At 38.9% G+C, this 27322-nt stretch overlaps 1 protein-coding gene across 1 annotated transcript in view; it reads left to right on the top strand.

The window, feature by feature from the left end:
* Positions 1–27322, top strand: part of gpc5a (glypican 5a) — a 237687-nt gene that overhangs the window by 68502 nt on the left and 141863 nt on the right. Inside the window, exons 4-5 of the mRNA XM_052127089.1 lie at positions 2206–2342; positions 3247–3372. Of these exons, the coding sequence (XP_051983049.1) occupies positions 2206–2342; positions 3247–3372 (263 nt within the window). The remainder of the gene's footprint in view (positions 1–2205; positions 2343–3246; positions 3373–27322) is intronic.

A 27322-nucleotide genomic window follows, 5' to 3' on the forward strand; every position in this document is an offset into this window, starting at 1 on the left:
GTCATAACGTTAAATGGATAGTTCACCTAAAATGGTTCTGTCTTGCCAAAATTTTATTGAACGAATTCCTTCAAACCGGAACACTGCCCTTTGCATTTTTGCTCTGTACTGAAAATTTCCCAAACCCATTTTGTAACTACTGTTTGGACAAAGTGGAATGTGGTATGGCCTGAACATAAGTTGCTTGCGAACACGAATGCCATTCTGCAGCCAGCGTGCCCAGAGCATTCTTAAAATACTCTTCGTGTGGGCAGCTGCAGTGGGCACGGCAGACCACGCTGCCCGAGCTAAATGAGTGGGGTGAGCAGTGATCTGGCTTCCTGCAAATGTAATTTGTCTGATATAATAGTGAGCTTCTGATGGATCCAGTAAGCATGTTTTGGGATAGTATTGTGGAGAGTGCTAGTTGATATTTTAAGGTGTGTAGACAAGGTGTCTGTATGTTTATGCCAAAATAAGTCTATAAACCAAATGGCTTTGTCAGCCATTAAGTGGTACTTGATCTGGAGGGGTCAGGGTCTGGAATTGGAAAACAAACTTATATCATGTCCTGTGTTTTAAAAAAAATGTTTATATATATATAAAAAATGTTTACATACTGTTTTCTCTGATATTACTAATTTTAACATGTAGCTATGTTGTTTTTATAGCTCTATAATACACTGTGCATCTCAGCCATGGTGACCATTAATTCAATTCTAAAAAATTATAGTTTATTTTGAGGCTAACACCTTACTCATGTATTGCAGCTCATTTTAAATATCAAAATGACTCATTATAATCTATATATTGAATTTTTGTGTGCATTTTTGGTTGGGATTCACAGAATGGAGAGCTCTGACTTAATTCGAACACTGAATAAAATTATAGATTTAGTTTTTAAAATGAAGACAAAAAGTATTCAGACACTTTGTGGTTGTCAAATGTTAGTGGAACATGCTTATAGTGAATGTGATGAACATTGTGGTTACTCTTATAGGACACCTGCGTGAACTGGAGGGAAACTTGCTTCAGACATCCACTAAAAATCCCCATAAACCAGTTGATTAAAAGCCATTGAGCAAAAATGTCCCCTGAGAAGTAAAAAGCTCAAAACTGAAACTTTTTATTTAATTGGAAAATCTGGACCCAGACCATCCGAGCCAGAATCATACTTCTGTTTTAAACTTCTTTCAGAGGCACCTACAGTTGCAAACGCAGTCTTAACATATGAACAAAAACAGCAACATCTAGTGGCTGCTTACAGACACTACAAGTACCTCCAGCTATTTTGACCTGTCCACAGTGCTGGGCGGATTACATACTTTACTTAGCAGACACACTTACTTTTAAGCCATACTACTTAGTAATAGTCCATCAACTATACCTTAGCTGAGGTGCATATCTTACTGGTATAACTTAAAAGGAGCAAATGCTCAAAATGTTCATCTGTGAGAACATTGCGCTTCAGGGGAAGAATAAGATGATTGTGGCAGCGGGGGCGTGGTCAAGCGCTCGTACGGGAGAGAAAAGCGGTAAGGGCGCTCTCACCTGAGCTAAATTATGTCTAACACCTGTCTCTAATTACAGTAGAGCGAGGAGAGCGGATAAAAAGCCAGCAGCCACAGAGCAGAGGGAGACGGACGTACAGCAACTCAGCGTTCCTGTGCTTACGTGTGTGTGTGTGTGTGTGTATGGTTGCACATTATAAAGAACCATTAAAAGACTTACCTTGTGCCAGATCCCCAGTTTCCCTGTCCTCCTTGAGAAGGTCGTTACAATGATAAAAAAGTAACCGTAGTCCGCTTACAAATATTTAAAAATGTAATTTAACCCAATTAGAAATAATTTATTTTTGTAATCTGATTGCGTAATCCAGATTACATGCAAACCATTACTACCCAGCACCGCCTGCCCGATTAGCTAATGTAGCGTCAAGCATCACATTGCCTTGTTAGCTCAGTTAGTTTAGTAAAAACTAGCATAATTTGTTTGCGGATGACTCTTTGATATTTTGCATACTAGTACATGTACAGTTGCCCTGGACTATCTTGTGTTAAAGTGTTTTACACAAGAACACAAAGCTGATGGTACATGGCTAGCTCTTTGCTAAAAACTAAACCAGCAACTGTCTAGTATTTAAATCCACAATTAAATTTCTTTGTGTTAATCCTCGTGTTGATTAAGATATCTGTAAGTGTGACAGTACGCGTTTGAATCCTGCAGGTACATAAGGTGTGTGGTCACCCAAGCAGACAGCCGGAACAGGTAAGCGGCGTTCAACACGGCAACAGTGGCAGAGACTCGATACCTCTTAAAGGGCCGGTCAGAAACACAGAAGACACCCTGAGCAACAGGAGGAAGTAAGTGTGAAAGAAATGTCAAGTACATTTATAAGGCATATGGTTGAAAACTAACAAGCTTTAAAATATTAAAAGTATTTAATACTTAAATACCACAAAACAGACCGCAAAAATGTTGTGTTTTCAAAGTGCTGTAAAACCCTGCTGGAAAAAAGAAAACAGCATAAACCAGCCTTAGCTGGTTTGTTGGTCTTCGCTGGTTTAGGCTGGTCAGCAAGTTGGTCTCCTGGCCTGACGTGGTGAAAAGTGTCCAAAACTCCTCTAAAACCAGCCAGGAGACCAGCCTGACCAGGCTGGGAGACCAGATAAGACCAGCAAACCAGCTTAGGTTGTTTTTACTTTTTATTTATTTATTTTAAAACAGGGAGGGAACATAAATATATACATAAACAGATTCACAAATATGTATGAATAGAGATAAATAGCTGGAAAAAAACATCTAAAAATGAATTAATGTAAATGTAAGGGGCTGTTCAGACCAAATGCGTCCTTGCATTGAAAAAGCTAGACAGAGCACAACAAATGGACCAGAATGCAAGGGTCTCGAGTTGTGTATTTAAAAGTTGACGTTCTTTTAAATTGACACAGTGTTTAAAAACTTGGACGCTGAATAAGCAGCGAGACATGGCACAACGGTCAAAGGTGTCCGCCTGTGGCATGTTTGGATAGAAACGTGTGAACGGCCCATCAGAGTAAAACAATTGTGTTAGTGCCGTAATTCTATTTTATATTAAATAAGTTATAATGATAATGAAATGACCTTTTCTGATCGTTCATAAAAGTTTAAGGAATTACTGCATGTGTTTTCCAGAGTACAGATGCAAATGTGGAACAGCTGTGTTATTGTTCCATCTACTGGACAGACAATGAAATGCTCACTAAGCCCACTCCTCTGTCTCTGTAGGGAGTTTATAAACAGTTTGCGTCTGTACCGCACGTTCTACGGTGGCCTGGCGGATCAGCTGTGTGTGAGTGAACTCGCCTCTGGAGACGGACTGGCTTGCTGGAACGGTGCTGATGTTGTCAAAAGGTAAATGTCTGATATCTTCTCTTCACACTCTTGTTTCTTTTGCCTGTAGCTGTCATTATTCACAATTATGTCCATAACCTTCTCATAAATCCCTCCTCTTTCTGTCAGCTTTATGTGTGAAAAATGAGCAACATTTGTATGTGTGTGAAGCGTTTCATTCAGGATGAAGCAGAAGTGCTAATGTGCATGTCTGTACTTGCTGTTTACAGTTTGACTGTCAATCTTCCCATTTACTGTGCTAGTAATATTATTAGAAAAACGTACGATTCTTTGAAGGAATATTCTGGGTTCAATACAAGTTAAGCTCAATGGAAAGCATTTGTGGCATAATGTTGATTACCACAAACAATGATTTGGACTTATCTTTTCTTTAAAAGAGTAAAAATGAAGGGTACAGTGAGGCACTTACAATGGAAGTGAATTGGAAATGTTTGAATGTCATTGCGTTAAAGCATACTTTTTTTTTTTTTTGAGTTTCTAAGGTTTTAAATGTTATCAAAAGTGATCAATAAGCGAGTTGTAACGTGTTCTGTACAGGGTTGTTATGCCATGGAAATATCAATATTAGGAAATTATATATATATATATATATATATATATATATATATATATATATATATATATATATATATGTATATGTTTTACAGGCCTGGAAAAGTCATTTAAATGAGTGAATTTGCATTTGACATGCTATACATCAAAATATTTAATTAGCTATATTTCATTGTTTTTATCGAATCAGTCAAACACATGCACACATCATTCTGAAAGATTCTATTGTTGATCTCACATGATTTATAAAAATCCATATCTAGTCATTTCAAATGATTAATTGGTCAAAAAGTGTGGGAAACCATGACTTTGCCACTTAGGTCGAAAGTTGTGTTATTGAAATCGGCCTGTGCTTATTTGAGATCAGAACCACTTCCCCCAGTGGCCGAAGCTGAAAGTGTTGGGGTAAAATGTCCACAGGGTGGCGCTAAAAGCGAGTTGCATTTTTGGTTGAGTCAACAGGAATGCATATTTTATTAACTCTGTCCCCTAACTCAAACCCTAAACCTAAACCTAAACGTCAGTGGAGTAAAAATGTAAACTTAAGAGCGAAAATGCAACCGAAAAATTGAAATATAATCACATAAATATTTATGTTTCCCAGCTGCTTATATTTACTTACTTTTTTCTCAGAACATAAATGAAAATCTGTTGTGCGCACTTGGCAAATATGATCTAGTTCTTTTCTCCTTATTCTTAACATTACACATTTTGGGACTAGCTTGATTATACTCCCGAAACCTTCTATAATTTAGAGAGATCACCTATTGCAAAGCGACCTGTGTTTGGTAACTCTCATCTGTATGGATGTCTACCCGTGTGAGGTGGCAGCTTGCGTAATTAATGATTTTATTCACCCTGGTCTCTGTTGGCATCTTTCCCTCTCGCCATAAACAGCCTCATAATTGACAGGCCAGCTGTTTCTAGATTCATACAGTAGCCTCTCTCTATCTATCTCCCTCTATCTCTCTCTCCCCCCCCCCCTCTCTCTCTCCTCCCCCCAACCAATCCATCTCCATGCCACATTTATCTCACCTGGCCTGTCAGCGTACAAACACTCCCATAAACTCAGGCTCAGTGGTATTTCCTCCTTACTGTCATCCGCTGTCAACACTGCCAGATGGCAGGTGGGACCATATTTCAACAAGAGAGGCGGGGTGGGGCCAGGAAGCCTGTCAGGACGGGTTATCGTCCACCAGTAAATGCTGACAACAGAACTGAATGCAATAACCACCCAGCAGTTAGAGGCGCCCTCTAGAGGACAATGAGGAATAGCGTCTTTGAGGTTGATTCAGTTTTTTTTAGGATTTGGCTGCAAAAATGCTTGTACTGGAAATGTGGTGATCAGTCTCGTATTTGCTAAATAAATATCATGATTGATGGTAAATTATTTATTTTTAGTCGTTAAAATTATGATGAAAAAACTTCCAAACATTACTTTATGATTAATCTACTAATGATCAAAGTATGAAAGGGAGGACTCAAATTTGAAATATTTAACTAATCTAGTTTAAAACACATATGTCAAGTTTGTTTACATGACATGCTTAAAAAAAATCATTTATAGCATTGCCTACAAAACAAAATATTTAATGACTTTAAGCATATCATGTGGTGTAACCATCAAGTAAAATGTATCCATGCGCCCCCTACAACTACAAACTACAAATAAAACAGGCAGGAGGACAACAGACTGATTTAGCAAGGCCATTCATAGCTATCGGGCCCTCGTCACTTTGAGAGGGCCACGGTGCATGGCCAAGAGCAAGCAGGAAACATCCATAAGTGATTAGTATGGCCAATGCTGTAGCCTTGAGAAATAAGAGACACTTCCTTAAAGAGTGACCATAAAGGAACGTTCTGTGTTCTCAGAATCTCTCTCTCTCTCTCTCTCTCTCTCTCTCTCTCTCTCTCTCAAAAAATATAAATAAATAAAATAAATCAAAATTAGAATTTTGTTGCTTTTAGTCCTTGCCTTTAGCTTTAGGTCATCTGTATGTTGTGTACTCGTGAAAGTTGGCAAAATTTAGCAGATAAACACACATTTAAAATTTTCAGTCGATCTTTTCAAAGAAAAACACACCCAAAATATTGATGACTCATCATGCACTCATGCATTTTGTACAGTCAAATGCTTTCAAGAATGAGAAGGTCCCTCCCCAAATACCACCTGCAAAATGACTTGAAGTATCTTTTTGATTTGTTCCACGGCCATGTTTCAGTTTTTCATTTTAGAGTCTCATATTGTTTTTTGTAGCTGGAGACTTTTGTGTTTGATTTGCTAAATGAATTCTCGCCCAGGCTATCCACAAACACTCACCCCTTACAAAATCAACACATGTACCAGCGTTATTGAATTATTTATTCATGACAGCTACACTCGATGCCTGAAATCCCCCTTCCCACCCCCTTTCTCTGCAGTCTTTTAGCATTCTCCAAATATTTATTTGAATGAATGAAATAAGATTACATTTATATAGTGCTTTTCTGACACAACACTTTAAGCGCTTTACACAGTGAACAGGGGGATCTCCTCAACCACCTGGATGATGCAACAGCAGTCATAGTGCACTCACCACACACCAGCTATTGGTGGAGAGGAGAGAATAGAGCTATAGAGCCAATGAATGGATGGGGATTATTAGGAGGCCATGATTGAGAAGGGCCAATGGGCAGAATTTGGCCATGGGATATTTATTGACCACAGAGAGTCAGGACCTCAATTTAACATCTCATCCAAAGGACGGTGCCTTTTTACAGTATAGTGTCCCCATCACTATACTGGGGCATTATGACCTACACAGTCCACAGGGTGAGCACCCCCTACTGGCCTCCCTAATACCTCTTCCAGCAGCAACCTTAGTGTTCCCAAGAGGTCTCCCATCCAGGTACTAACCAGGTTCACCCCTGCTTAGCTTCAGTAGGCAACCAGTCTTGAGCTACAGGGTGATGTGTACCAATACCATGGATGTATGTATAGAGGCAATGCTGCATTTGTATTAATCTTTTAAGCATTATATAATGTAATAATGTTTGGTGATGTTAATACAAGTTATTATAAAGGGATATCTATATTCAATATGCCTGTATGATTATGGATGTGATTTAACTTCATCTAAAAAAAAGATGTTATGGATGTGAATTTTGACTGATGTAAATATTCTGCCAAGCTTCTATTTTTGTGGGGAACAGGTGAGAAGTAATGACAACATTTTAATCTTATTGGTGAACTATCCCTCTAATTTAACCCTCAAATTTTATTAGAATATTTTTTTTTTTTTACTAGGAAAAATCAAAAGTATAAGTGTTTAGAAAATTTATAACACACATTTCCTCAACAAGCTGCACAATTTGAGCTATTTCTGTCCGTAGTGTTGGACAAAGTAGGTCCTGACGATTTATGCGAAAGAAGATAATATACAAGTAGACAAACAAAGTTTGTGTAGTCTGAAAGTTTGAAAATAGTTTGAAAAGCTTGATTTTTAAAGGTTTTGCTGGTCACATATATAGACAGAGAGGTACACCAATGTAAGTCTATGGGATTTTTGGCCCCTGTGGAAGTCAGATACAGGTAAACCGAATGTCTGATCAGTTAGAAAAGACATTGCACACAATGGTAGAACAGTCTGAAGGTCTGTACCATGTTTAGTGGCTTTAGCACGGTAATGTTGGTCTTTGTTTTGGGATTTTGGAAATTCCCTATTGAAAGTCTGTAGAATAACAGTATGTTGGCATTGTCAATCCAACATAATTATGCCTTAGTAAGCACTGGTTATAAACAACCCAATACAGTCTGAAAGTTGAAAATAGTTTAAAAGCTTGATTTTTAAAGGTTTTGCAGGTCACATGTATAGACAGATAGATACGCCAATATACTGTATGTCTATGGGATTTTTTTGCCACTTTGAAAGTCAAATACAGGAAAACCAAAAGTCTGATAAGGTAGAAAAGACATTGTATAATGCGTCACAACAGTCTGAAGGTATGTGCCAAGTTTGGTGGATTTAGCACGGAAATGTTAGTGTTTGTTTAGGGAATTTGGAAATTTCCTATTGAAAGTCTGTAGAATAACAGTATGTTGGCTTTGTCAATCCAACATAATTATGCCTTCGTAAGCACCAGTTATAAACAACCCTATACACTCTGAAAGTTGAAAATATTTGTAAAAGTTTGATTTTTAAAGGTTTAGCAGATCACATATGTAGACAGATAGATACGCCAATGAAAGTCTATGTGATTTTTGGCCACATTAAAAAGTCAGATACAGGAAAACCGAAAGTCTTATAAGGTTGTTAAGACATTGCACACTACGTTAGAACGGTCTGAATGTCTCTACCAAGTTTGGTGGGTGTAGCTCGGATAATTTCGTCTTTGTTTAGGGATTTTGGAAATTCCCTGTTGAAAGTCTGTAGAATAACAGTATGTTGGCTTACTTCTTGTCCTTGAAGGTGTTTTTTTAACAACATATCTGCATTGTAAATGAGTGTGACCTTTGGTATACCATCCCCCTTCTCCTCTTTACTCTGTTTAGCATAAATTATTACAGCTAGCATGTAGGCGACCACATTCAGTTATGCGATTAATGACCCACTATCCCACAAACACTGCACTCTCTCATGGCTCCCTTAACTCCTGTTATTTCAGGACAGTGTAGTGTGGTGGGACTGCTGTTACCCCTGATTCCCAGGCCTCATCGACCCATTTAACCTGAGGAGAGATAGTGAATCCATGTTTGCCCTGGAATGACTCTTTCCACCGAATGAAGCTATAACCGCTGTTACTCAACAACTGGTTGCCGCATGAGATTTGAACCGCCAACAAATGAATGCTTTGTATGCACTATAAGTCACTTTAAGCACATGCAAAATTCAGTGGGATTCAAATGTCTGAAATAAAAAATACCATTTGAACTTTCAACTCAATTTTTTATGCTGATAGTATAATTTGAAATGAAACAATTGTATTAAATTAGAATAGAATGCAACAGAGACACATTTAATGGGAATACATTGAAATGCAACTGGTTGAGCAGGTTCATGCCTAGTTATAGTACTCAGTGATGGCCAGTTGGGGGAGCTGTGTCCATTTCAAAATCTAATTTGGTGAGCTCTCTCTCTCTATCGCTTTCTCTCTCTGTCTCTCTCTCACTCACTCTCGCTCTCTCTGAATTCAACATGTTCGCAGCTTTAAATGATGCATTAAAACAGGCATTATCATCAGACCAAACAAGAGACTAGTTACGCAAGGCAGAGCAGGTTCTTTTCATTGTTTTATCAATAGAGATGGTTCCGAAACATTCATTCATGGCACAGAGTTTCTTCAAACAAGGCCCTAGGGTTATTCCCACTAGGAATACAAATGGGATGGGTGGTATGACCAAATGTTGTCCAAGGCCCTGTGATGAGGGGGCCGCCCACAAAATGCATCTTTACACTGCTGATAGGGACCCATCTTTATAATTTTACAAATGCAAAAGCACCTATATTGTGATTTATACTGTCACTGTCAAGCTATAAAATTACTCATACGGTGATGTATAAGTTTGGGGATACTATCCACCCCTACAAAACATGTTTAAAGTGTCTGGCTGTATCTCACATTTTTTAACATACCTGTGACTTTGCCGGTCTCCAAACACATAGCCATCACATGTCAGTGTGTATAGATGTGTGGACATTGTACAGACGTGACCTCATGTTTCTCAGTCCCAGTTTAGGAATGTCTGTGTTAAATCTTAGTTTGACATGGAGACGGAGTGGCTGAGGGCAAATCGAAACGGCACACTTGCTTTATGCACGCCGCCCTCTAGAACTTGCTTCGGTGTGTCGGACGGTGTCCTTTCAGCAAATGCTTGTATTGAGATTCATGTGACCACATTGATGAAAGCTAAGCAAAATATGCAGTATACGGTCATCAATTATTGGACTATAAAATATGTGCACTACCTTCAAGCGAGTCTGCTGAACACAAACATTAATTGCATATTATAGGTGTGAGCGATTTATTCTGTGAAATTCTCTGTAAAAAACATCTGCTGGTGTGCAGGGAGCAGATGGTGAAGTCAGGTGTAGATACTGCAGTAGAACGCTGTATTTCCTCGGTGCTGAAGTGGACGAGACTATCTAAGGAGGACAAAATGGACTTCTAAACTTTAAAGCTTCGGTTTTGATGATTAAGTAAAACTTAGGCCACATACACACTTTCGTTTTCAGTTTTCTAACATCACCGTATGCGTTAATGGAGGAAAATCTTTGTGTGGATCAGAGGAGGAAATGCAACAAAATGAGTGTGTTTTAAAATGAAACCTTATTAGTGAGGAAGTGGACTTAGTTAATGGTATCTTGGTTGGAAACTTTAAGAAATTGCAAGGTGATATATGGTTTAAATTTCAATGTATAAACAGAATTTTCATGATTGCCATCAATAATAATAATAATAATAAAATAGTATCACCAGCAAATGTTTCAATTTTTTTTCTATTTTCTGTAAAACTGTTTTATAATAATATTTATTATAAAAAGAGTTAAACTTGTATAATGCTCTTAACGTCTTAATAACTTCCATGTGTCGGCATGCAAATTCTTAAAGAAGTTTGTAATTTTATCTGAGAAAAATCATAAAAATTTTACTGTAAAAAGAAAGTAAAACAAATAGGTTAACTATTAGTTACCCAACCATATCAATGTTAAATAATATTTTTATTTAACAAGACAATATGTGCCTTTTTATTGTAATATATTGTACAAAAAAGTTTTGTTATAAAAATTAAAAAAATTACCTTATAGTAAAAATGTCAAATATGTTTAACAAGACAATATTTTATAATAAAAATAATAATAAAAAAATAAATTGTTAGAAATTAAGTTAAAGGTGAAAATGTATATAATGTTTAATAAGACAATTAATTTAATTATACGGTTAAAAAGAAAAGGTAACTGATTACCTTATAATTAATGGTGAAAATGTATATTATGTTATATATTATATAAATATATATTATATTATGTACAATGTAATTTTATGGTGAAAATAAATGTTTTTTAAAAATAAGTTGTTAACTCATTTACCTTTTTGGTAATAGTAAAAATGTATATTATGTTTAATAAGACAATGCATGTACACTAAAACATTTCTGTAATTTTAACGGTAAAAGACTGTGAAAATGCTACAGAAATAAAATGTTAATCGATTAACTAATATTAACTGTAAAATATACTTAAAATATGAAAATATAATTTTCATATTTTAAAAGACAATACAGTAGTTTTTACAATAAAATATTGTAAAAAGTTTATTTTTTAGATGTAAAAAGTAAGACTTTCCATTATAATTAATGGTAAAAGTTGACATTGTTTAACAAGAGGGTATATGTAATTTTTCTACAGTAAATCATTGTTAAAATTAGAGTAAAAAACAATAATCGGGCATTCCCACAATTCCCTGCAAAACCCAACATATTGCATTATATTTTATGGGAATAGTTATGTTTCTTCTTATTTTTAAAGTCATTCATGTACATTGGGATGTTCTGGCCTGAGTTTCCCGAAACCTTCTTAACGCTACGTCGTTCTTAAGTTACACCTTAAGCTGTACCTTATCGTTAATACGTGTTTCCCGAAACGTTCTTAGTTAAGTATACCTTCTGTAAGTCATACGTTCGTAAGGTTGGTCTGGAGCACTCTTAGCTATACCTTATCACTGTTGGCAGTTCACTCCGCTAGTGGGCACCACTGCAAAAAGCTTCTTTACATATTAGTCTATACGAATATTATTTTTAATTGAATACACCCAGTGTTCAATTAGGCTAATTCAAGTGTTTTCGTGCAAATAATAAAATTGTCATCACACTGATTGTTGTTAGCTTTTTAATTATATTATCCAAAGGTACATCAGCTGGCAAACCATTCGAAAGTAAAGGCTTAATCGTCTATTTAAAGAGAATGACTGTGGTGGGGAATTTGGTCAAACTATGGCAGCGATACAGCGAACAGTTGTGCTAAATCAAAGACGGCGCCGTCCGCGAAGCCATTTAGTGTATGTGCACTATTATATGCGCGAAAACTTTAGTCCCCTGGCTACCATGTCAGAAGATACAATTCAAAAGAAATTTCGCCTGCCACGACAGCAAATTCAGCAGCTTTTAGATCTTATTAGTCCGGATGTGTCAAGACAAACTCGACGGAACCACCCCCTCAGCCCCGAAATTCAGCTGCTTGCGGCTCTCCGTTTTTATGTAGTGGGGAGTTTTCTGGAGGTGGTTGGGGATGGATATGGACTGAGTAAGACCTCGGTGTGGCGGTGCGTTCGTTCAGTCACAAACATCCTGCTCCGTCATGCCACAGATTATATCCGCATGCCTTCCGCCAGGCACGAAGTGATGGAGGCGCATCAAAGCTTCCATGCCATTGCCGGTATACCACAAATAATAGGGCTTGTCGACGGGACACTTATCCCCATAGCCACCCATCAGCGCTCAACCAGGCCTTCATCTGTCGTAAGGGCTTCGCGGCCATCAATGTCCAGGTGGTGGTGGACCACAGGGGGATGTTTGCAGACGTGGTGGCAAAGTGGCCTGGTAGCGCACACGACAGCTTTGAATGGGCCAATTCAGTAGTGGGTGAAGACGCAGAAAGAGGGTTTTTTGGGCAGAGCTTTTTTATAGGAGACAGCGGCTACCCCCTCAGAACCTATCTTCTAAATCCAGTCACCAACCCCACCACGCGGGCCGAGGAGAATTACAACATTGCACACATCCATACCCGCAACTTGGTGGAGCGCTCGATTGGGCACTGGAAGATGCGCTTCCGGTGCCTGCATAAATCAGCTGGAGGGTTGCGTCTGAAGCCAGAAAGATGTTGTGCAGTTGCAGTAGTTACAGCAATACTACACAACATTGCAGTCAGTGGAGGTGCAGCGTTGCCAGAAGAGGAGGAGGAGGAGGAGGAAGAAGAGGAGGAGGAGGAGGAAGGTGTCCATAACCCACCCCATCTTAGAGATGCCCTACACGCAGCTGGTGTACAAACGAGGCAGCAAATCATTCACAACGTTTTTGGTTAATGTATTTTTGCACCCTATTTTTCATCATCAACATAAAACTTTCCCCTTTTTGTGGATATACACAGTTTCTCCCTGTCATTGTTTTTTTTTTTTTTTTTTTTTGCTGTTGTGCACAGCCGAGTTTATTTCTCCTCCACAGTAGAGGATGGTTAAAGTAACGTATCATTCACTATTATGTGCCATTGATCATTACACAGTGAACTCTTTACAATAAAGATGCTCTGCAGACCCAACATCGATGACAGCAAGTTTGTCTAATCAAATTGGTGTTTATTCAAACAAAAGCACTGAAAATATATATTTGAAAATAAACATATATAAAGTCTGCTTTCCTGAAGCATGCAGTCACTGGGTTGTTGATAGTTCATCTGTAATGTAATCAAATAGTTTGAACAAAAAGATAACAGACAACACTCTAGTAGTTCCGAGCATCATAATCAAGCTTACCTTGACCTGGCATTATAATTGGAACAGAAATGGTTGGCCTTTGAAATTTAGCTTCGGACAAAGCATATTGCTTCTCCAAAATCTGGAGCTTCGCCTTCTTCACCTCCAGCGTGGTCCGGGTGAGGTTGTTGGCCTCCTGTAACCCCTGCTCGATCCATCGGAGCACTTCCAGCTTCTCCTTTTCGAGCTTCACCAGCTCTTCACTGCAGTCGCATCGGATAGAACGACGCCTTCTGGAGCCACTCGCGGATTGCTGGTGTTGGGCGACCTCAGTGGAGGCACATGAAGGTGCAGACCGGCGTAGTGACGCTGGTCGCGGAGATGCCCTGTCGCTGCTGCTGGGGGGAGAGGGCGTGAGGGTGCGAGTTGGCAAGGATGGCCTGCTTTGAGAGCATGGAGTGGTATCCACACCTCCTCTCAGATCTATACCCCCTGAGGATACCCTCTGAGGCCGCTTCTCCAATGATTGCCAGGGCCTTTTCCTCGTCGGGGCTGAGTGCAGGCACAGAGCTGGGCTCACCACCTGTTCTTGCCCGGTCTCTCCGGATTGCAGCACCTCTTGCCTTGGCAGCACTGGCAAAATCGTGCCACTTTTTACGAACAACTTCCCACTCTCTCTGTGGGCTTGAACTTGATGCTGCCATTTTCATGGCAATGCATTCCCAGGTATTTTCGTTTTGTTGGACACGGTTGTCCGAAATCTCGAAAAAAGCACATCTTTGTGGAGTGCCACCTCGTCTAAAAGGATGTCCATTTCAGTTGGATTAAAGCTGGGGGCTCTCCTCTTTCTTTCTTTTTTCTCCGCCATAGCTATTGATTAAATGTTTCGTGTGTTGCACTTTTATTGAGTAGGTCATCCAATCACAGAACATTTTTATTTACACCAATAATGTGATGCAGCTGCTGGGCAATCAACCCTGGTTGTGGAGTAAATAAAGAAATTATAGCAAATATATTATGATAATATAAGTGGCCCTTTCTAATGCAATGAAAGCATACGGACAGTTACTGTAGTGGGTTAGACACATGACACGTTTGAGCACGAGGTTGTGCGTTCACGCACTCTTTCCGAAATTATATACAATATCCAGGGTTTAATTTAGTTTGCAATTTGTAATTTTTTATTTTTTATAATATCCCATGAGTCCAAATAAATGCAATTTCCACTATTTCTGAAGTGCTTCTTTTAAAAAGAACACCGCTTTCTCACATAACGCAGTGAAGCAGCCCCTGCACGAGAGAATAATTGATTCTCGAGCCATCGATATCAACAAATTCAGCACCATCGCCACGGACAGCACCGGGTAACGTCGCACGTAAGAAGGTATATCTTAAGCGGCTTCCTAAGGCATGGTTCGAGGAACACACCTAGAAATGGTATACCTTCAGTTAAGTTATACCTTACGAGTCTTCGTAGCGCGCTAAGAGACAACGTTATCGGGAAACTCAGTCCTGTTTTATATCTTATGTAGTTTAGTTAATGTTTACTGCATTATTTAAATCTCACATGTGTTACCCTGATGGTGTTGAGTGTCTGCACATGTTTATTGGTCATTGCTCCTGGAAGAGACACTATTGGTGAACTTCATGTCATCATGAGCTCTTCTGTAATTTTTATGGTGATTAACAAAATATTATAGCCAGTTTTTTTTTTTTGGGGGGGGGTGACAACAGTCTACGTTTATGGTAAAAATTGCCAAAAAGTATTGTGAAAAACAATAATTGTGCTCAGATTTCATCACCAGCATAGACATGCGGACAGTTCATGTCTTTGTGTGTCGTTGGTGTACAGTGCAGTGCAGTATACAGTATACAGTATAGTTTGGAAGGCTTGAGCACTTGACTGTTCTTTCAAGACAAACATACGTTTTGTGACAAAGGATGTTTCACAGAGATAGACTCGTATACCATTTATTCGTAATGCTGTTTTTTTTTGCAAAAACAATGCATGTGATGCATGCACACGAACCGTCCCACTGTGCGCAAGACGTAGCAGCACATAGAAAACGTTTGTTATAGAAGTTCAATTCAATATATATATATATATATATATATATATATATATATATATATATAAAAAATCAATATTTATCTATATACATTTTTTTACACTTTGTCTATAAAATAATGCAATACCACAACGTCCGATCAGTTGTACCCATCATTGACAGGTATGGCAAAGAGTTAATTTTTTACCCTGGTGAAAGCCCTGCAGTTCTGCCCCGTTTACATGCCACCATGCTCTCAGGATCAGACAACACTGTTTTTAGATTGTCGTCCGACCTCTCGTCACCTTCCCCTTGCACGGGGTTAATTCACTGCAGCAGTCTGAAGCCTCTCGAGTGTGCAGATGAATAACTACTGCTGTCCAGTGTGTGTGTGTGTGTGTGTGTGTGTGTGTGTGTGTGGTCATGTTTGATTTACAGGACCTCAAATGCTGTCACACAAGGCCAAATGAAGCCACAGGTGATCTGAGCTGCGATCGATCGGCACACAGATGTGAAAATCAGATTAACTGATGCTCTGACCGTGGTACAGCTGTGTTGATAAACGAACGGGAGAAGAGGGAAAGAGTTTTTCACAGTGTTCTTCCTTAGGTTAAGGACATAGTGTTTGTCGTATTCGTCAGTACAAGGTCTTGTGGAGAGCCAGTGCAAAACCACAGTATATATGGGTGCATCTAATCTCGCTCCCTACAGCTTATTCATTTTAAAGATTGCTTCCCTTTCATGCACATTATGGATGAAAGAAAATTACAAACAAAAGCTCTTTTAAAGAGAAAATAAGGCTTTACTTCAGTATTTTTACTTGCACTCGTCATCTAACGACTTGAGAGACTTCAGAAGACTTGACGACTATTTCCAGGAAAAACGATGCTAGAAATAGCCAACTCCCTAGTCTGTGTGTAAGTATGACCAAAACCTTATATCACAGTACATATGTATATACAATGGCTCCATAAAGGATTTGGACATTAAAGCCACATGGGACCCACTTTCTATAGGCGTCTTTTACTACTATGTACTTAAGCATTTGAATCAATGTGCTTATTATATACATACGTTTTGTTGTATTGTACATGAATTTAATTATATCTGTAGTTACATTGTTAACCTAAATCTAACCCAATCCTTACCCTAAACCCTAACCATATACTGAACCATACCTCAACTTCTGTAGCATCAAATAACATGTAGTTACACAATAAGTGCATTGTATGCATTATAATGCTAGTACGTAGTAGTTAAAGACACCTAGTATAAAGTGGGACTGCCACACTTACAAAATAGATTCATGTATTTGCATTATATAGCAAAATATCAAAGTGGCATTGACTGCCCTACAAAGCCAAAACTCAGTAACTACACCAAGACTGAAACTGAGAAAAAAATGTCTTACAGTTTTTGATTGCTCGGACAAATCTCACTCTGTTTTCACTCAGCATTTTTTATCCAAACCCGTCTGTCACAGCACAAATCATAGTCTAAGAGACCCATTTTCAGTCTAAACTCAATTTTAACTAAATGTAGGGATGCACTGAAATTGCCGGCCATCAAAAATGGCATAAAATGCTATTTTCGTTTTTTTTGGTTGAAAGAGAAAACAGAAACTGTTACTTTATAATCTGGTAACAGAAAAGCTCAAATGGAGAAAACGCACTGTTTATGTTTCATATTAAAGTCCACATCCCCAGAGGTGAAGTGATCGCTCTCTGGGTTATTAGCGCATTTATAAAGAGTGTTTTACAGCGTTTTGGTTATTGTGTGTCATATCTGATACTGTCAAGCTCTAATATGACATTAACTCTTTCCCTGCAAACACGGAATTTTCCGGGTTTTATGAAAAAACGCTTCCCCGCCAAACACGGAATTTTCCGGGTATCCGTGTTTTAGGTGGTATACGGTAAGGAAGACCCGCACGCATGTTTTGAATGAGTACACAACTCTTTGATCAAAGAAACGGACTGCGATCATCTCAAACGTGAAGTGGAACACCATACTAATACTAAAGCACTTGTTTGATAAAAATGCCTTTTTCTCAGCTTTTTGTCCGAAATGTTGTTTTTGACAAAACCTACCTCTGTTCAAGTGGCAATAAAAAAAGAACAAATGAAGATAAAATAGCAGAGGCTCAGATCTTTATTTTGATATATAGCATCTTCATATATTCATGGAAGAAAATATTCTGCGGGCCATTAAAGTTTAGCGAAAATCGTCAAAAACCCTGGCGGTGGCTGGCAACTTTTTTTTAAAAACGCTGGTGGGGAAAGAGTTAAAGAAGCATAAAGGCACCATTAGAAGTGCAACCCCAAATCCGAAAAAGTATTACAAATGCTAATAAAAACAAAAAGGAGTGATTTGAAAATGATATTCACCCTTTGCTATATTGAAAGCACTACAACATTATATGATGATTTGTGAATGTAATTGTTTTTTGAAAATGTACAATAATTTCAAATCAGATGATTGCAACACACTCCAAAAAAGTTGAGATAGGGGCAGTTTAAGACTAATAAAAATTTGACGAGTTAAAATAACAAGGCGATGTGAAACCGGTGAGGCAATCGTGTCACAGTCATGGTATATAAGGAGCCTCCAAAAACAGCCTAGTCCTTCAACAGCAAAGATCATTCGAGACTTGTCAGTTTGACAACAGATTCTTCCAGCACTTTGAGAACAATGTTCCCCAATGACAAATTGGAAGGATTTTGGGCATTTCACCCTCTGCAGAGCACAATATATTTAAAAGATTCAAGGAATCTTGTCAAATCTCAGTGCATAAAGGGCAAAACGAAAACCACTTCTGAATGGACGAGATCTCTTATCCCTCAGACGTCACTGTCTTACAAAACGGCAATCATCTGTAATGGATATCATGAACATGGGCTTGGGATTACTTTAGTAAACCTGTGTTAGTCAACACCACTCGCCGCTGAGTCCACAGATGCAAGTTAAGACTTAACTGTGTAAAGGAGAAGCCGTACATCAACACTGTCCAGAAGCGCTGCCGACTTCTCTGGTCTCTGTTTCATCTTAGATGGAAATAATTGGCTCAGGGTTACTGACCAGAAGGTTGGGGGTTCAAGCCCCAGCACCACCAAGATGCCACTGTTGGGCCCTTGAGCAAGGCACTTAACACCAGGTTGCTCCGGGGGATTGTCCCTGTAATAAGTGCACTGTAAGTCGCTTTGGATAAAAGCGTCTGCCAAATGCATAAATGTAAATGTAAATGTAATTGTATTTTGCTCCCATGAGCCATATTTCAAAAAGCTTTTGAAAAACAAAGCTGTTGTATTATCTGGGCCAAAGAGGAAAAGGGCCATCCAAGCTGTTATTAGCATCAGGTCCAAAAGCCAATGTCTGTATGGGCCAGTGGTGTGTCAGTATCCATGACATGGGTAACTTGCACATCTGTGAGAACACCATTAATGCAGACAGATATGTCAAAATTTTGGAGCAACATATACTGCCACCCAGCACCGTCTTTTCCAGGGACATCCTAGCATTTTCCAGCAGGACAACTTCAAACCACTTACTGCCCAGATTACAAGTGCATGGCTGTGAAGCAGAGAGTGCGGGTGCTAGATTGGCCTGCCGGCAGCCTGACCACCTTCTAAACTTAACAAACTTGTGTCTTCAGTGCCTAAATGCTTAATAAGTGTTAGAAGAAATGGTGATGTTTTAAAGTGGTAAACACTCAAGTTTCTCAACTTTTTTGGAGCATTGCAATCATCTGATCTGAAATTATAATATTTTTTTAAAAAACAACAACAATGAAATTCACAAGGAAAAACATCATATAATGTTTATCGAAGGCGTAGAAAAATTATAAATGTGTACACAACTAGTTATATATTAATGCTTCAAGCTGCGACATTGTTTGGCAGTCGTAAAAATTCTACATTTTACTGTTTTTACACTGGACGCATCAAACTATATTGTTCCAATTACAATCAACAAAGATGTTTGTGAAACTGTTGGCAGGGCGGATACATTTTCAGCTTGGTATCGGATTTTATTTAAAACTTGCACTGTGGATATACAGTACCGCACAATCTCTACCTAGTGTGGGTTTGTTGTTTGTTCAGTGTATGACCGTGGCCTTGAGTGTATGTGACAGTGTTTGTAGTAATAGAAATCTCATAATAAACATTAATGCTGTAGATATCACCTGAGCTGAAAAGTTACAAGTAAAACGAGTTAAATAAAATGTTAACTACACCGCTTGGTTAATCTTCAAAAATCAAGATCAAAAAATGATTTGGTGCACTTATTTGAATATTTCATTATTTGGTGCCTCTAACTTGAAATCTCCTTACTGTTTGAGGATGTGGTTGTTATCTTGCAATTCATGAGCACTGCATATTACCGTGCACGATTTCCGTGTGCATGTGCACAGCTTGGGAACATTGGTCTTGACATGTTCTCCCAGTATTTGTATCCCAAACAACATTTGCTGTGCAATTTTTCAGCAAGCCAATTGTGTGATTATGTATTCCGCCCTCAACCGTCTACGGGCATCATAGTTGAATAACCTCTAAGTAATTAACTGCAGCATCCATAACACTGTGTGTTACACACCCCGTCACATAAGCAATGCAATCTTCTAATTAAAAGTTCTGGCACAAATCAAGCGTTAAACATACTGTCGTCACCTTTAAACTCAAAGTATCCGCTAAAGTCAAACCTCTTCATGAGTGCTTTTTGCTTGCGCTTTTTACTCGAGCAAAATGCATTGCGTAAGGGAATTCACAAAGCTGTTTATTTGGAGACTCTGCCTGTGGCTATCATAATGCACACATCAATGCACTGATGGCTGTATATAAACTTAATTAACTGCAGAATGAGAATAAAATGTGTTCTTCAATTATAGGAGTATCGCCCGAAGTTATACGCTATCAATGAAGAGTAAACAATGAAAACTCATATTTGTATAGTACATCTGCAGTCAGCATTTAGTTACTTTGAACGTCGAGTTTTATTATGCATTGCTTTAAAGAATGTTTCATTTTCAAGACAAGTAAGGATGCATCGACAGCAATTGTGGCATAATTTTTATTACAAAAGGAATATATTTTGACTCGTCCCTCAGTTTGTATTAACCAGCATAGAACGTATTTCTTTGGGGCGGCTGTGGCTCTGGTGGTAGAGCGGGTTGTCTTTTTGATTCCCGGCCCACATGGCTCCACATGCCGAAGTGTCCTTGGGCAAGACACTGAACCCCAAATTGCTCCCAATGGCTAGCGTGTGTGAATGAGATGCAGTGTAATGCGCTTTGAATACCGCTAATATAAGGCGCTATATAAGTGCAGACCATTTACCATAATGCCGTTAGAAGTCTATGGGGTTAGAAATTGTACCAGTATGAATTTTAGAAGTCAACATGAAATTAAAATTGGCCCTATTTGCTTTCTGAAAACATGTTTCTGCAGGGTTCCCACGCATCCTGGAAAACCTGGAATTCTGCAGTGCAGTTTTCCAGATATGGAAAATTCATAGAAAATGAGAAAAATACCAAAATGTCCTAGAAAATAATGATTTGACCTGGAAAATATTTTAGCATAATAAGACTGTTTAACTTTGTCACTAACAAGGTTTTTGATTCATGTACAAAACAACAAATTTGTTCCGTTTTTGTGTGTTTGCTGGTGGCTGTGTGAAACGACATCAGTGGTCACGAACGAAGCGCTGTCATGTACATTCTCACGTACTCTGACAAAATAGTTTTATAATAGTAAAATCTTGAAATGTCCTATTGTGATTATTCACAAAAAAACTGTGTTTGAATTGAATACATATATAATCTGCATGTGCTGCACACTTTAAAATGAATGTGTGAAGCCAGCCGCTCATACACTAAAAATGCCACATCATGTTCATTATGTGCGCTTTGTGTTTGTGTAGTATAATCAGAGAACAGAGACTTCTGAAGCATGCAGCACATACAGTCCATATATACTCACCTAAAGGATTATTAGGAACACCTGTTCAATTTCTCATTAATGCAATTATCTAATCAACCAATCACATGGCAGTTGCTTCAATGCATTTAGGGGTGTGGTCCTGGTCAAGACAATCTCCTGAACTCCAAACTGAATGTCAGAATGGGAAAGAAAGGTGATTTAAGCAATTTTGAGCGTGGCATGGTTGTTGGTGCCAGACGGGCCGGTCTGAGTATTTCACACTCTGCTCAGTTACTGGGATTTTCACACACAACCATTTCTAGGGTTTACAAAGAATGGTGTGAAAAGGGAAAAACATCCAGTATGCGGCAGTCCTGTGGGCGAAAATGCCTTGTTGATGCTAGAGGTCAGAAGAGAATGGGCCGACTGATTCAAGCTGATAGAAGAGCAACTTTGAACTTCCATTCTGCATTCACACTGTTGTTTTTGTAGAACTCAGACCACTTTTTAAAAGACAAAATTGATGATAATTATTATTATGGCTGTATTAAAGAGTCCTAAGAGTACAATTATCTCTACATATGAATTTTTTAGATTATTAAACATGTTTAATACTCTTAAAAACATAATTATAAATTGTTCTTTATAAATTAAGAGGGAAAAGCAGTGCATTAAACTGAATGCTTTTGTATTTATAAAGTGATAACACTTTTATTTAGAGGCAAAATTCAAGAAATTAAATCATGGATTATAGTAGATTAGTTTTATTGCCAACAACCAATGCAATTGATCATTGTTTATCTATTGACAGTGTTGGGCAACATCCATTCATTGAAAACTATAGTACAATATTTGAATGGTAATCTCTTATCTGTCACGCGCCATACCAATGGGGTCCAGTTAAACCCTTGAGTCTTCATTTGCACAGAACACTGAAGAAAAATTTTTGAGAGTTTGTTTTGAGGATTAACGGAAGAAGAAAGAGATGGAGAAACAGAATAAGTAGCTTGTCGCGGCTCTTCTCTGCATGTCATCATTACTGGCGTACGGTAGCCTGACAGGGTCAAACATGTGTGGAATTACATGAAAGGGGAAAATCAAGTGAGCCCAGAGGGCTTTGTGTTCACAATGCACGTTATTAGCGAACCAAACCATAGGCCGCAAGCTTTAAAGGGGTCTGAGATTGTTTGGATTGTTCACATATGGGCTAAAAATCTGTGCTCAGATCCCAGAAACGGACCAAGTGTGAAAACAACCTAAATCATAGCTTTTGGGGTTTAAATAATCATAGTGGGCTATGTAGCGAACTGCTTATACGGGGGTGAGAAACTACCATCAAATTTACCAGATGTGCTGTTTACACATGAAACTACTATTTTCCGTTTTGTTACCATTCACGCATCAGCACCAAATGCTGTTAAACTATGTGACGTTGTTCGCCGACAATGTGGGCTTTTAGGTCAAAAACGTGGCGGGGTATGATTTCGTAGAAGAACATACGCTGTTGGTAATGTTGTTTTTTTTGGCAAATGTTTTCATTTATGCACTTGCTCAAGACTCAACGACACCATATGCAACGACTTCAAATGAGACTGTTGAACTACTGAGAACAAAATGCTGTTGCTAGCATCCGAAGGCTGAAAAGCACAGTAATATGTATGTACGGTATTTCGCTTCATCGAGGTCTTCGCGAAGAGCGTGGGTTCATCAGGGTATACATAGGAAATCGCTAACTGTTCCTTTCAGCTGTGGGGATATTTATTCATCAGCTCGGATGAAGAGAAGTGCTCTAGTTTCACTTTCTGACTAGTCTGTTGATACGCATATCGCGTTGCTGTTTTGTGGTCCATTCTGCATAACGCGGCAGCTCATTTTTGCTTAGTGAGGCCCATTCGGCACGTTTCGCGGCCGACCAACCTGAACCCACGGTTCGCCCCTGATCGGCCCCAAAGTGCGTCGGCCCAACGGAAAAATGCCCGGTATGCCAGATTACCAGCCCAGCGCTGCTTGTAGTTGAGAGAGGTCAACTGAGAATGGCCAGGCTGGTTCGGACTGACAAAGTCTACGGTAACTCAGATAACCGCTCTCTACAATCGTGGTGAGACGAAAATCATCTCAGAATGCGATTCTGTTTCAGCGGCATGAGGTGGACCTCCACAATATTAGGCAGGTGGTTTTAATGTAAGTGTTTCAACAAAAATACAAGCTTCACATTGCTGCTTTTTAATCCTCCAGAATTGCCCTATCAAACATGAAGCCTTGAATGTTCAAAAGTATGATTGTTTTTAAAAATTCATCCTTTCTCATGATACCCTCCTGTGTGGCGTTATTTGATTTCTAAACTAAACCAACAAGGATGCCCTACACAGTCAAGAGCAGTTGTTTCCCCTTATTTGTCAAGCTTGGCTCTAAAAGAAAACAATTAAATGTGCATGAAGAATTTTCATGTTTATTCATACACTTGTGTAAAGAGGAAGTATTGCTTTACGTCACTTTCTGAAAAGTTGTGTGTGTGTCTTGCACGACAACAGCCATATTATTAAAAAAAAAAGGAGGCGGCGAAGAGAGAAAGTTTCACCTTTTCGTACGTTGCCCTTTACCTGACAGCGAAGATAAACGAGCCACTGTGCAGAGAGTTACGAGAGCGCAAACACATGTTTCTGTTTGCCAACCCATGCAGACTGACGGCCATAAGACTATTTTATCTGTAATGTTGGCCAGAATAACACAGCCTTTCTCAAGCAAAACCTTGACACATTACAGAGAAAAAAGTATTAGATAGTAAGACAAGAATCACACCTACAAAATCTCTGTGTGGGCTGTAGATTTTGGAAAATGTTATTGCTCAGAGGTCACTTTCTCATAGCTCAGGAGATTTAATTGAGCACAAATAGAACTACACTAGAAAGGAAAGTTTGTTAAGACAAACTTTGAATATTGGCTTCATAAAGCCTTGTGTGATAATTTAAATAAAAAGTGTGAAGGTTTTTTAGGCCAAATGTGGTTTGAGTTCTTTGCCAGTTTGCTTTGTGGTTGTAATGGTGTTCTGTGTGGTTGCTAAAGGAATGCAAAGCATTGTTAAGATGTTTTGGGTGGTTGTTGGGGTGTTGCAAAGCAGTTGTAAAGGTGTAATGTGTTGTTGCTATTTTCTTGGTAAGTCATTCCAAATGTATTTTAAGTGATTGCTTAGCAGATGTTCTGGGTGGTTGCGAGGACATTGCTAGGTGCTTCCTTGGATGTTGCTAGGTTGTTGCTAGAAACATTGTGAGTGGTTTCTATATCATTGCTAGATGGTTACTTTGGTGTTCTGGGTGTTTTCCAGGCAGTTGGTAAGGTGTTCCAAGTAGTTGTTAGGGCATTGCTAGATGTTGCTTAAATGTTGTGGGTGGTTTCAATGTCATTGTTATGTGGATACTTGGTGTTCTGGGTGTTTGCTAGGCAATTGCTAGGGTGTTTTGCATGGTTTCTAGTGTGTTGCTAAGTGGTTGTTAGGCTGTTGTTCTGGGTCACGTTGTTGCTAGAATGTTGTGGTTGGTTTCTATGATGCTGCTAGGTGGTTACATAGGTGGTCTGGGTGCTTGCTAGGCAGTTGTTAGGGTGTTTCTAAGTGATTGCAGAGGTGTTCTTATGGTTTCAAGGCAGGTTGTCTGGGCAGTTGCTGGGGCATTGCTAGGTGGTTGCTATGATGTTCCCAGGTGGTTGCTAGAACGTTTTGGGTGGTTTCTAAGGCATTGCTAGGTGGTTACTTTGGTGTCCTTGGTGTTTGCTAAGCAGTTGCAAAGGTGTTGCTAAGTGTTCGCTAAGGTGTTCTAATGATTGCAAGGCAGGTTTTCTCAAAAGTTGATGGGGCATTGCTAGGTGGTTGCTATGATGTTCCCAGGTGGTTGCTAGAATATTGTGGTCAGTTTCTATGATGTTGATTTGTGGCTATTTGGGTGTTTGTTAGGCAGTTGCTAGTGTGTTGCTAAGTGGTCACTAAGCTGTTCTAATTGTTGATAGGCAGGTTTTCTGTGTAGTTACTTGGGAATTTCAAGGTGGTTGCTATGTTATCTACATGTACACTGATTGTACTACTCATTTCTATTTTTTTGCAATTGTGATATGATTGTTAGATTGCATGGCTATCTGCCATGATACTTGAATTTGCCATGAATTTGCCATACTTTTTTTCTTGTTTTGTCATTTACTTTTTGGCTGAATTGTCAGTCCTCCATATATCTGTACACAATCCTAAGATCCAAAGCAGTGCAGATAAGCAGCACTCTGAGAGAAATTTCTTGCTTTTGCAAATTTTACATGATATTAGCTCTTTGCTAAAATCTAGTGATTTGCCTCGCTGCATGCTGCTTACATAGACAGCTGCCTTCTAAAGGGCCGTTCAACATGTTTTTTGTGTCCATCTGTATATCTTTTAATTGGTTGCTATGCAAACATGCACTAGCTGGACGTCTTTTGAAAGCTCACAATTCACTTCAAGTCCACACTCATGAGCAGCTTGGTTTGACTTTAGGGTGAGGCACAAACATGCCATTGTTTGATTAATTCAATATGGGACCTCTTTCAAAGTAGCCCACTGGAAAATTACTTTCAGTAATAGTGGACAAACCCAGAATGCTAATTGTTTCGGTTCATCTTGGGCTAGAGAGTTGCAAAAAACAGCATTTTAATGTGCACTCCCAACACAAAGTCTATTTTACAATGTATGCATCTTAATTACCATAAAGGACGGATGGATGGACGGACGGACGGAGAGATAGAGATAGGTAATAAAAAAAAGAACTAACACCACATGATCAGTAAACTTGCATCTTCCAAGTCTGCTTAACTCTTCAGAATTGCTGTTTTGTTATCTTCAATATTTAATGTGCCTTTCGTTTTTGAAGCCAGCACAAAGAAAAAATGCACAAGAGACATTCTCATCCATATGCATGTTGTGATAAGATGGACAGACGGCACTTCCAAAATATCCCATATCCCCACTGATTGTTCTATGTCAATTAATGGCCATCGGAATAACACACAGCCGAGAGAAAATCCTGCATTTTTTCCCTGGTGGCTCAGACCAAAGAAACCCCATCAGATAACCCTAAATTGAGACGATGCCACAGTGTTTCCCGAAACCCTGCTTCATGTTATCTTTTTTTTCTCTTACTCATTTTCCTTCCTGTTTTTCTTTTCCTTTCTGGGTTGGAGGATACTATCTGATGCTGAAGTAATTTAACTCAAGTAGATAAGGTGGAGTGGAGAAGTCCGCTGTGGTTTTCGTTTCAGACGGTTTGCTCTGAGCCTAGGCTTTAAATTGGATCAAACAGAATGCAGATGCACGGAGACTGGCAGTTCTATGATCCGTACCAATCTGACAGTGGAAATAATTGAGGAACAAAACTCAAGAGTTGTTGTCTTAACTCCATGTGTGGTATTGCTGTTTGCTGTAGAATAATAATGAATCGTTTGAAGTGTCTTGACACAACCTTTTTGAACTTTTCTGACCTTTGTTACTGTGATTGGATGGGTGATATTTTCAATCCTGCTTACAAAAATTAGCTTAGACCAGTTTGGTCCAGCTTAAATAAACAATTTTTTATTTGTAATTCTGTTATGTTTGTACTTGCAAAAATTGAGATTTTAACATTACTGTTTTTATGAATAAATAAAGGTACATTTCTCATTTCAACATAATTTTTACTTCAAACCTGTGTTTTGTGGAAAAAGAAATACTAGCTTATACCACATGGCTGGACTGGTCCGGTGGGCCAACTCTCTTTGGGGCCGGTCAGGTGGGGACTGGCCATTGGGAGAACCGAGCGGGCCGGTGGATCGTCTGCGAAACGTGCCGAATGGGCCACGATAAGCTCAAATGAGCCGCTGCATTATGCAGAATGGACCGCAGAATGGCGCCGTGATATGCAGAAAAGAACAGCGGTTTTTCTATTTGACCTGAACAAAATGTGCCTTATCATAAAAATGTCTAAATATATTTTTATAATACTA

The sequence above is a fragment of the Xyrauchen texanus genome, chromosome 5 (genome assembly GCF_025860055.1).
Source record: "Xyrauchen texanus isolate HMW12.3.18 chromosome 5, RBS_HiC_50CHRs, whole genome shotgun sequence".
Taxonomy (NCBI): domain Eukaryota; kingdom Metazoa; phylum Chordata; class Actinopteri; order Cypriniformes; family Catostomidae; genus Xyrauchen; species Xyrauchen texanus.